Source organism: Thermobia domestica, chromosome 1, assembly GCF_964235325.1.
Source record: "Thermobia domestica chromosome 1, izTheDome1.hap1.1, whole genome shotgun sequence".
NCBI lineage: Eukaryota > Metazoa > Arthropoda > Insecta > Zygentoma > Lepismatidae > Thermobia > Thermobia domestica.
Window position 1 is genome coordinate 75,581,121 of NC_137454.1, and position 13,104 is coordinate 75,594,224.

Genomic DNA, 13,104 nt, shown 5'->3' on the forward strand with positions numbered 1-13,104 from the left:
ATTTTAAGTTGCCGGTTGGCAACACAACACCAGAGTATATCCATATTCATTGGCATTTCGTGATTAGCGTTGAGTGTTTACAAAAAGGGTTGAAGACGATTGGATACATAGTATGTAAACATATACATACAGATTGGTGTTATTTACACGTTGTATTTCCATGGTGTAAGTATTTGTTTAATATCAAATACAAGTTTAAAAATAATGTATATTTTCAATGTCAAAACCTGGAAAAACAATGTCATAGGTGTTACATAATATCCGGTAGAACTATCATAGCTTAAGTTGTATGATAAAATATGTTATATTGGTGTCATACTATAGCAGTTACTTATCAAGCATTAATATGTATAAAATGGCAGATGTATGTAGTGCAAGGCGAATAAGTCAGGATTTCCTGTAATGGATACCTACCTTACACTTCATTATTTGACATGTTCCTATCCTAATTGATAATGTAATGAATTATCTCGTCATGCGATTGAATTGTAGTTTTTGTGCAGTTTTACTATACGGATCCAGAGATGGCAAAATGTACAGAAAAATTTGGGCAAGTCTTTCTTTTGTCCATTTCATGTTGAGAACAGAACCCAACCAATCTCTGCGGGGCTTCTAACCCGTTCCTACTCCTTTTCCTACTACCGGTACTACTACTTACACTATGGATCCGTATAGTAAAACTTGCATTGTAGTTTTCAAAAATACTACAGTCAATTTATAATGTTATACCTTTTGGGGAAAAAAAGTTTAAAAGTTTCTAATCACCGACCTCAAGAATGAAGGTGTGTGGTAGGTTCCATACTGTGTAGCACTGATCAGTGAATACATCACTCTATGCCAGGGCGCAGAATTTCAAACTCAGATACACTCGCCAATCCTAAAATTATGGTCGCCAGTATCTCTTAACGTACAAAATATGAGAGATACCCCCTCTTCCCTTATGGCCTTTGACAAAGAGATTGTATCGGGGCATAAAATTTCAAAACCAGACAATTAAATTCAGGATAATGAATTTTGAATTGGACAGTTCATATACATGTTTAAAAAAATGAAGTATGTTTAGTACAGGGGATCCAGAAGCACGTAAAAAAAAAAAAAAAAAAATACAGGAGAAATGAATGATGCAAGTACTTAGATGTAACATAACGTAACCAAATCTAAGATAACCTGGACTAACCTAATATTAGTAGAAATAAGCGAAATTCTATCATTTTTTGGAAAATCAAGCAGGACCCCTACACTAATAGAACATAAACTAAACTAATCGAATGTAAACAGAAATTAACAAAATTGTAAAAATTTTTTTAGAAAAAAGAGCTGGACCCTTTCTGCTAAACATAGGTAACTATATATATATATATATATATATATATATATATCTTTCGATTTAGGGTGGGAAAGGAGGGGCGAATTACAACGTTGTGAAGACGTCACTTTCCATGTCCGTTGTGAAGACTTCACATCCCGTATTTTCTCTCACACAATGTCAATTATTTTCGTGCGTAAAAACCACGCACCCCTATAAGTTTAGGCAGAAACCATTGAACACTGATCGCCAGCTCTAAATTTCTAATTGCCAATGGTGGCCTGAATCTTTGAGCCCTGCTCTGTGTAAACTGGTAAATAGAATATTGGAACAGTTCGATGCTATGGACAGTCTCCTTTTTTAGGCTCTCCGAATTTCATTGGATTCACATCTACATGTGAGAAAAATCAATTGCGAAGTATCCCAGTTTATGGATACATGCATGAATTCATGTACCTAATATGTACTTGTTTCCGTGCAGGTTTACTTTTGGCGCATCACTCGAAATAATTGTTCAAAAATTCTTTCACTAATTTCCTTCTTATTGTTTCCTAAATAATTTGCGCTGGGCGACATGAAAATATTTCACATGGCATAGTTAAATTAAAGGGGGCATCATAAGCAGTTGTTGATAAATTGCAATTCTTTTACGATTTGTGTGTAAATATTGTGTCTGGATATATACATAAAAACTACAGTGCAATAAACAAAACAACCTGTGCTGGCTGGCAACTAAGAAGCATGAATGCTATCTACTCCAGTCAAAATTGGGAGAAGCTAAAGGGCCCGAGCGTCAGCGAGGGGTTACGTCTGAAGGGAATAGGCGTGTCAGCGAAGGTGGGTATACGCATGTGTGCTAAGTGAGAACGAGTGAGTTTTGGCAATGATACCAGTTTCAGTAGCACTTATCGTGGTTTCATACCAGAAGCGTTCTACTTGTAAACATGTAGTACAACTTCTGTACACTGTACAGAAATACATCGCCGGTGGAAACAGTTTCTAATAGCCCTACAGTCGTCTTTCATATGTACACACTAGTTTTATCCGTAGTAAAGCAGTTGTAGTAATTTTTACACTAGTAACCCTACACTTCTAAACATAAGTACATGTGTATTACTTTGTATTTAATTCTGTCGCTTGGAGAAATGTGTTCTTTATAAATATGTCTTTTCATACAGACTATTTAATTTTACCTGTAGATGTTCCAAAAGGTGGTGCGCCAAAAGTAAATCAGCACCCTTCTTTCAACTGGAAATGCATTCCTAGTATCTTATTATTTTGTGTGGAATAAGTTCCATTCTTCTGTACCCTTGGTGCCGAATCAATTTAGGACGACTTAACCGTTAGGGCTGTAATTACACCGTCTTGAAATATCCTAATTAAACTAAACTGAAAAAAAAAAAAAAAAAAAAAAAAAAAAAAGTTGCGCTAGCTACTAAAAAGCATGATTTCAATCTAACGGAGTCAGGACACGTTAAAGTTGATAGGGATAGACAGGGGTTCGTCCAAATCGAACAGGCGCGTCAACGATCATAGGTATTCGCGTAGGCGAGAATAGTCGAAGTACACTGTATTCTTCATGTTACTAGATGCCTTACGAGTTAAACAGTTTTATCGTTATGGATGATGACTTAACGCATTGTATCTACGTACAAATTCAGTGCATCATGGCTTCCTTATAGAGTGTTACGTGCTAAGAAGTGTACATTTTGGATTAAGGATGTCAGAAGTAAGATCCTCATATATTTTGATTATATGTACAGGTTGTGGAAAGCCCAATTGAAAAAAAAAAAAAGGTAAAAAAAGAGCCAGTATGTTTTATTGGATTTCATTAAATTTCTCCCGTACATTTAAAGCCGAATTTCTACTTAAAATACCATGTAAATATTGCATTTTGATTGTAAGTACAGGTTGTGGGTTTTATTGGATTTCATTAAATTTCTCCCGTACATTTAAAGCCGAATTTCTACTTAAAATACCATGTAAATATTGCATTTTGATTGTAAGTACAGGTTGTGGGTTTTATTGGATTTCATTAAATTTCTCCCGTATGTTTAAAGCCGAATTTCTAGTTAAAATGCCATTTAAACATTCATATTCTATTGTACATATGAAGCTACGAAATTTGTTTTTGAGTTCTGCGTGGCTTAGTGCTAAAGCAGTCACCTCTGGCACGTGGAGACCCTGGTTGAATCCCAGCTCCCGTTAAATAAGCTTTCTGTTGGACAAACATTGTGTTTTGTAGGTTTTCTGAGGATTCTCCTGTTTCCTCCTATTTTCGTCATGGCACCTTTATGAACCATCTCTTTTTCTCCATTCCCATAGCCTCGGTGCATAATCATGAGACATTGAACTAATCTTAAAAGCAGTCGCAAAAAAGGAATCTGTGAAGCCCCATCCGCGTTTCGTGGGGGACAATTTGCAGCATTGACATTCCCATATATTTTGATTTCTAGAAAGAAGAAAGTAGACAATTTAATAGACTAATAAAAAGGTGGGTATTTGTAAATAGTATAGAATATAAATAATATCCTCTGTTACATACAAGAAACGAATCCGTGGGCCAGCCATCCTGACTGAAGATTCCTTTAGTTTCTCTCAATGCGCCAGGTAAATATTAGGATAGGATGTCAAAAATTCAGGAGCCGGGGATGATAGAAATGGCTTTGACATTAAGATTATTATTTCAGTCAAAGTTTCGAAGTACACATTTGGAGATGAGTTTTTTCTGTGGTTTTTTACTCCCCTCCCTCCCCAAAGAAAGAAAAGAACGGGATTTTGGAGCTGCGTAAAATTTCAGCTACCCAGGTTATATATATGTCTCTTTTAAAATAACATTAGACATTTTTTTCTGTAAATTTATGTATACGCACTCTCGGATAGTCAGTTCTTTCCTCTATGTCTCAGGTAACGAAAAGAATGTTCCCTTGCCTTTTCATCCACAAATCTAACTTTAATTCCCCTGTAACTAGTAGCATACGCAGGTGGATAGATGTTTATATATATATATCTCCCCTTCCCCGGCCCACAATAGCGCTGAATTTTGATTTATCTAAACGGCTTCGGAAGTGTTACTCTTCATCTCAGCGACCCCGAAAACTATGAATTTGACATAAATATCGGTCATTTTTATATATCTCCCCGCGCCAAGTTCCGGGGCTGAATTTGGATTTAAACGGCATCGGAAATGTCACTGTTCATCTGAGCGACCCCGAAAACTACGGATTCGACATTAATACCGTTCATTTCCGGTCATTTTTATATGTCTACCCCTTCTCCAAGATGAGGCGATGAATTTGGATTATGGCATCGGATGTGCCACTGTTCATCCCAGCGACCCCAAAAACTATGAATTCGATACTAGTATCAAGTCATTTTCGATCATTTTATATATATATATATATATATATATATATATATATATATATATATATCCCCTTCCCCGGCCCACAACGGCGCTGAATTTTGATTTATCTAAACGGCTTCGGAAGTGTTACTTTTCATCTCAGCGACCCCGAAAACTATGAATTTGACATAAATATCGGTCATTTTTATATATCTCCCCGCCCCAAGTTGCGGAGCTGAATCTGGGTTTAAATGGCATCGGAAATGTCACTGTTCATCTGAGCATCTCCGAATACTATGGATTCGACACTATATCGATCATTTTCCATCGTCTCTATATATATCATCCCTCCCCCAATTTGCGGGGATGAATTTAGATTTAAACGGCATCGAAGGTGTCACAGTTTGCCTCAGCGTCCCCGAAAATTATGGATTCGACACTAATATCGGTCATTTTCAATATTTTCCCTTTCTTCCTCCAAGTTTCACCTTCAAAATGATAGTGACAGAAACCATCCCAGGCCCGAACCTCATGTATGTTGGAAATTTTATTGAGATTGGTCTAGTGGTTCAAGAGTTGTTAAGTTACAAATATAGGCACTTTCATTATATATGTATAGATAATTTGTCACACCTAAAAACAGATATTTGTGTAGATACTAAATTTTGTACATGAAGTTTATATAAAAGTCTATATTAGAATATTAAATAATAGTACTTATATGTTTTAATGCATGAGTATTGGTGAAATTTGATTAGTGATCTCTTTTGTAAGAAGTAATTTGGTTAAAATTAACAAAATTTCCCCAGATCAAAGTACACATTAAGAACTCAGTTTCATTCAAGAGCCCTATATGTTAGAACAGGAACACTTCATGGTGGAAAATGTAAATGCAACTGTAAAAGTCCTGTGATTAATGCACAAGCACTAATAAGCGACTGAAAAGCACATAAAGGAAATTAGGAATTAGCACTATTAATTTCAAGAATAATTACAAGTTTTATTTTCCGATGTTTCTTTTTTTAAATATTCACAATATTGAAATTTCTCAACTTACATTTTTCACGCGTTCGAAAAAAAGTGGTTCTATTATTAGCTAAATAACCTAATACAAAGATTTTTGTTATTTTCCAAATTTTCCGGAAATTTTAATCAGGACCGTCGGACACTTTCGGTACAGATCATGACAACACATTGCTTTCATATAGGAATTCGTGGCTTCCTTATGGACTATCTATCTACAGTGTGACCACCCACCAAAAATATTTCGTACTAACCTATGCAGAAGAAAAGTACTAGATCTGGAGAAAAAGTACTAAAATTTTATCAGCTCCCGTTATTTATCACATTTTACGATATTAATATCTTATTAGAAGGTTTCCGGCAGCTCCCTCTTTATTCTGTTTTCAGTCAAAATTCGAGAAAAACCATGCAAACCTTACAATCTTCCAATTTGGACCTTACACCTCCAAATCACTGTAAAAGCAGTAAACTAACACAGATATGACGAATATAGAGGATGTCGGGAAAACAGAAGAAATATTATAAAATGATATTTTTGAAAAAATCGAGTTTTAATTCCTTAATAGCCTACTATTTAAATGGGTCACCAAATTTGTAATAGGGTCTATTGTTTACTGTAGTCATTTATTAGTTGGAGGAAACGATCGGACGGCACCTGTGTCTCACTTCCGCTCTTGTAAATACCACTGTTGAAAAAAGGAAGAAAAATGTTACCAGGAACACAGAAAGTTTCGTATATTGCCAAATTTTTATGAGATTCCTTTTTCTCTCCCAAATGTATTTATGAGAAACGAAAAGGAGGAGAAAAGTACTAGATTTGTTGGTGAACGTACTAGAACACTAAAATATTATAAAAGGTACTAAATCTAGTACGAAAATACTAGCGATGGTCACACTGTCTATCTATTAAAATGCTACAACAGCAATTAAAAGCGCGTGAGCTATAACCTATAACTGCGGCTGTCAAATCTTTCATTTACGGTTATGCGTGATTTCACGTGTAACAGAAACAAACATTTTAAGTATTTGTACTTTAAATAGTCTAAATTAGTTAACTATATCTTTTTCATAAAGTTTATGATATAAAATTATTGTTCAAAGCCTTTGTATTTAAATAAGCCTTCTCTAAAATGAATGCATGTGAATTGTGCTTCCATCTTCCGAGTTCTTTTAAACTATATGTTGAGGACGTTTATATGTTTGTGGTCACTCCTTTCGACAATGAGATCTCGGAAACTACAAGCTCTAGAAAGATGACGTTTTCACTGATCGATTGGAAATTTTGCGTAGATTGTCCAGTTCTAATTGAATATTTTTTTTAAAAAAAACATGGCCATTATTTCTTTATTACATTTTTAAGGGTACACTGGAAGCGTTGACATTAAAAAAAAAAAAAAAAACTAAAGCATCATATCCTGTGCGTTATACATTCCAACACCACATTTTTGCACATTGGGGTTGTATATGTCTCAGTCGTTTGTTTCATGGCCAATTAATAATGGAAAAGAAAGGATAACCATTTCTCGAGTCTAACGAGGGAACCTATCCAAGGGTAATTCTGACTTCGAGTCGAGACTATGGTCGTTGGATACATTGTCCCAAAAGAACATAACACAAAAAGGGATACATCCTTGATCGCAACCGTTGCGAAGATATAAGCGTGAAAAGTTAGAAATTGAGCTCCATACTATACATTACAAAGTCAGATTCCGGGTCAGATTTTTCGGAAACGATCAGGTAAGGAAACTTAGTGAATACATATCAAATTAGTGTGGGGAGCCCAGCACCTTTTGAATGAAAAATTTTTGTCCCCGGGGCATTCGCAGAGTCCCAGGCAGGGTCCAACTCAAAATTTGCAAATGAAACCTGGGTTCAAGTAGCATACTGTATGAAAGTTATTGTTAAATAAAAGAAGATAGAACAAATCTCAATTCTCTACGATAACCATGTGCAAACGGGCAACTGATCAAAATGTCAATACAACCTACATCAGAAAATCTGTAGCCCGCTTCTAAATCCGTTAAGTTGCGGCAATAACAAAACAGAAAACACGTTTAAAAGTGCAAGATATTGAAGTAAAACAAATTGCTGCAAAGATTCTCGTATTTTGATTACGTATACCCTCTCTGTGAAGTAATAGGTATTTCTTTTCTAAATTCTCCAAATATATGGTCTCATAATCTGGATTGGCACCACCAGAAGTTTGTCAAGGAGGGAGGAGGTTCAAGCCACCATGTTTGTATAATTTCACGTGTTCTTGCTTAACGAGAAGGGTTAAAACCCCGAACCCCCTCCCTTACTTACGCCACTTCCTGTAACCATATGATTTCAGTGCAAAATAATCACCATACAATGCGCATATATATATATATATATATATATATATATATATATATATATATATATATATATATATATATGTTACAGTCTGTACTACAAGATTCTGCTACTCACACAAGGTCGGAAACTTCACCTCAAAATATCTGTATACCAGGTCGACCGACAAACTTAAAAGGCATATAATACATAGTGTACTAATTCAGTTATATACAAAGAAAAATGAAATGAAATCTTTAAGTTTTACGTCCCACGGTTACGCCGGTTAGGCTAAAGGAGACAGTGGTGATGAGAGATGAATGAAATGGTGGAATGAAAAAAGTGGGAGGAAACGCAAGAACCCCGGCAAAACCCATGAGTATGGTGTTTGTCCACCACAAAGTCCACACGGTGCGAGCTGGGATCGAACCAGGGACCCCAAGCACCGGAGGTTAACGTTCTACCACTGAGGCACCTCCCCCCCCAATATATACAAAGAAAGAAAACATGCAGGGGATTAGAAATCAATCCCTGGTTCACTTGTATATTTCTGTATGGTACGACATTTTCAGTCATGTTACTCATAATAGTAATCAATAAATTTTCGAACCAATATGATTGAAATCTGAGTTGAAAAGATTTAATCCTGTGTAATTTATAATTTCGTTTCTCATAAATACGATTAATTGGATTTCAGCTAGGGCGACGAGATTTCGGAAAGTAAAAAAAAACATTCGGAAAACTGTCTTAATTTGATAGTTCACTCTAAGTGTAGCCATTGTTATATCGTTATTCATGCTGAATAACTTTTTTTTAATGACATTTTGGGTGTCGTTTGCATTTTTCTCGGAACACCGAATAACTTTCTCAAAAAAGGACATTTTCGGTCTTGTTTACATTTTCTTCTGGATACCGAATAACTTTCTTTAAAAAAGGACATTTTGTGTCTCGTTTGCATTTTCCTCGGGACACCATAACTTTCTGAAAAAAAGGGACATTTTACTTCTTGTTTGCGTTTTCTTCAGAACACCGAATAACTTTCTGAAAAAGGGACATTTTGGGTCTCGTTTGCATTTTTCTCGGGATACCGAATAACTTTGTGAAAAAAGGGACATTTTGGGTCTCGTTTGCATTCTTCTCAGGATACCGAAGAACGTTCTAAAAGAGAGAAATTTGGGGACCCGTTTGCATTTTTCTCGAGATAACGAATAACTTTCTAAAAATAGGACATTTGGCGTCCCGTTTGGATTTTTCTCGGGATATCGAATAACTTTGTGAAAAATGTTACATTTGGGGTCCCGTTTGCATTTTTCTCGGGATACCGAACAGCTTTCTGAAAAAAGGAACATTTTGGGTCTCGTTTGCATTTTTCTCGGGATACCGAATAACTTTCTCAAAAAAGGTACATCTGGTTGCCCTATTTTAAATTTCAGGAACTTTCTATTTTGTAAGTGTTCATCGAACATTGAACTGAGTAAACTCCTCCTCAAATATTCTCAGTTCGTGCTCATGGATGTGAAAAGATCCTGAAGGTCTTACTTTAGTCATGCTTCAGCGTGTTTTGGTGAAGTGAAAAAAAATGAAATGAAATCATTGAGTTTTACGTCCCACGGTTAGGCCGGTTAGGCTAAAGGAGACGGTGATTATGAGAAATGAATGAAATGGTGGAATGAAGTGGGAGGAAACGGGAGAACCCCGAGAAAATCCACGCACACGGTGTTTGTCCACCACAAAGTTCACTTGGCGGGGGCTGGGATCGAACCCGGGACCCCAAGCACCAGAGGTGAACGCTCTACCACTGAGCCACCGCGGCCCCTCTTTGGTGAAGTGAGTAGGTATAACAAAAGTAGAGCTAAATGGAAATGATGTTCATATTACGTATAATTAACTAATTTCATCTTTAAAACACTAATTGAATGAGTGATTTTGCTCTACGTCTGTACGAATGCACTTTCCTCATTATGAACGATGGAGCCTACTGTTCATGTGCGCTTGAATTCGGTTCAGTTGGCGGTGTACAGATAATTATTTAAAAAAAAAAAAAAAAAAATAGATGATCCTCACTGTTCAAGATAGCAAAATTACATTTGGAACGTTGTAACAGTTGTGCTTAAAGGTCGAGCCGAGTTCTGTTTAGTATGAGTGATGCAGATACGTGTTACAATGTTATCAGTAGAGCAACGAGTTTTTATTTATTTTTATTGAAGTCTTGTTTGGATTTGATTTGATGTTGAGTTTAGCGTCACGTTCAGCAGCGAGGCTAGATGAGACGTGGATCTACAGTTTAACGTGAGATCCGAACCATGTGAGCTTCCGCCGGGAATCGAACCCGGGTCTTGCACGCCACAAGACGTGTTTTGTGCAGGTGGCAAGTATAGGGAACACATGAAATGCTTGTTAAGAAATGGTTCAACAGTATCAGGACCGACCTAGAACTATTAAAGTACTGAGAGACGCTATCATGTATAATATGATAGAATTTATTCGATCACCAATCTTTACTTCGGTGTTTGCAAACATTTGTAGAAGGATTGACTTGTGCCTTTATGTTAATATAAACCATTTTCAACGTTCATTATAGTGAAATGTTTTTGTGTATCTCTTTCCCGTAATCCACTGCGGAGCAACGTTTAGAATGCATCGTATAATTATCATATATGACTTATTTATTTGCATTTTAGGTCAAGTGCAAAGCAGATGGATTCCAGCGTAAGAAATCTGTGAGAAGATATAGATTGTACAAAATCGTATTTATTACCATGGGTCAGAAGACTAGTAGACAAGTAAGAAGAACGGATAGTGGAGGTCCATCTGGTGAGACGGGGATTCGATCACAAATATCTAACTCAACTGGTCAAGAGAATGCTACTGTTGTGCGACAAATAACAACACAATTACGCAAAACAACTTTACTGGACAGTGGTTCCGTTCAATATTTAGATTTTGCTTTTCTGAATGAGATAACAACAGTGGAACACTTGAATGGATCAAAAATTATGTTTATCATGAGAGGTTTACCTGGTAGTGGGAAGTCCACAATAGTGAACTCAATCAAGTATATTTATGAGGATGTTGTTGTGTGTACAGCAGATGATTATTTTATGAGGAATGGAAGGTAAGAAATTAGTATAATACTAGGGTGGGTCGTTTTGCCACTTTTTTTTCGGAACGAAATGTAATACCTGGCAAAAGTGGCCCATCCACATGGACATTGCAGGTATAGATTTTTTTTCAAATCAGATAATATCTTCTGTGAGAACTATTGCCTCAAAGTTTCAACATTCCACTGAAAATTACAAAAAATACCAAAATTGTTCATTATGATTAGTTACGTTAAAGTAAACATATTTTTGGATTTATACATGCCAGATGCTATGAAAACTGACATTCAAGTTTCAAAATGCCAGTTATATGCCCCTGCGGTGGGATAGGAGTGCCTACTTTGGGGCCGGCAAAGGGGGCAAATTCAGTACAATTAAGCGTTTCTACAGCTATTTTCGTCCTTGCCTTTTCCTTCTACTGGTGGTTCATAGTGGTAGCAGAGCATTGTTACTTTTCACCATGACACTCCCACCCTCCACCTCACAATACTGCAACGCCCTTCTCCTGTCCCGACCTGCGTAACTCAGCGTCACTATCAGGAACGAGCCGGAATGCTTCAAATTGGGCGCCATTTCTCAAGCGCTATATTTGGTTACTGTTGCCTTCAGCTTATATGAATTGGCCATTACAGATAATAGTTTGCTAAACACTATTTTCACAGAAAATTCTGTATTTCTTTTTTTTTTAAGTCAATATTGTTTATTATATCACAAAAATGACTTCAGTGACAATGAAGCAGACCTTGAAGAGAAAGCAGAGGAAAGCTCTTCTGAGGAAGAGACCAAACCCAGAGACAGAACATCTAACTGAAGCTAGATTTGACTGAAACTGCTATGATTGCTCAAAGATACAATGTAAGCTAAAGGGCTGTGGCACATATAACATCAACTGTGCTTCAGGCAGCTTTAAAGGCTGGAATTATAACCCCTCAACAATCTAGTAACATAACTCTGCTTTAATTGTGAACAGGAGCAAAATAAGACGTGCGAAACTTAAAGTTGCTCGGAATTTAAAAGTACGTTCTAGAAATGATGATCCCATTAAAAGCCTATACTTTGATGGTCGAAACGATGACACTAAAACACACGCAGGCATCGTTAGAGAAGAGCACTTATCACTTGTGGCTGAACCTAACTCTCAATGCGTTGGTGACGTGACACCATCCTCTGGCTCTGTCCATGACAAGACCACGGCTATTTTCGAGTACATCATAAACCAAATCGAAGGTGGCCTTGATGAAGTAGAGGTTCTTGGGTGTGATGGAACAAGCACTAACACTGGTTGGAAAGGAGGTATTCGTCGAAAATTAAAGGAACTAACAGGCTATTTGTCTCTTGCATTTTAATGAACTGCCTTTCCGAGCTCTCTTCACGCATATTGGCGCTAATTCAAGCCCTTTTTCTTACACAGGCCCCATAGGTTCAAAACTATCTGACTGTGAAAAGCTTCCAGTGGTGTCATTCAAACCAATAAAATGTGACTTACCTCATCATAGTCAGAAGAGCTCAGAAAACTCAGTAAATACCTGAAATACTTATCTCAAGTCTTCCATTGCTAATGGTCCTCGTCACGTCTTTGAGACCATTCATAGGCCTAGATACTTACTAAATGAATACCAGGTTGTAATCCGTTCATCCATTCAGACGAATGCATTTCTCGCATTCCCAGAGAATGTTCTTTTCGCCTTGATGACTGATGGTCTACTTGGTGTCCGACAAAATGCATTACATAAGATTCTTAGTTCTCTAAAACACGAAGCAGAGAATCTTCATAACACTATTAGATATAACATCATTCCCAGACTGAATTTTGAGGCGAAAGATTACACTGAAATGATCTTTTGGGAAAGCACTGATGTTTCAATAACTGTACCACCAGTTCTAAGAACGGTATCAAACAAATAGCTCATGGACAAACTTTCACTTTCTGACAACATTGTGCCAGAATGATCCTCCACCATCTATCCATGCCACACGATGGCAGTATAACGGATAGTGAAGTTAATCACTGA

At 36.7% G+C, this 13,104-nt stretch overlaps 1 protein-coding gene across 4 annotated transcripts in view; it reads left to right on the forward strand.

Annotated features, from left to right (window-relative positions):
* LOC145686322 (2',3'-cyclic-nucleotide 3'-phosphodiesterase-like) overlaps positions 1-13,104 on the forward strand; it is a 29,473-nt gene that overhangs the window by 1,773 nt on the left and 14,596 nt on the right. For 3 of the 4 annotated variants that reach the window (XM_081759538.1, XM_081759554.1, XM_081759530.1), the window contains exon 2: positions 10,673-11,106. In XM_081759538.1, coding sequence (XP_081615664.1) covers positions 10,673-11,106 — 434 coding nt within the window. Of the gene's footprint in view, positions 1-16; positions 166-10,672; positions 11,107-13,104 lie in introns of those variants that run through there. The other variant, XM_081759545.1, reaches the window with a different exon arrangement.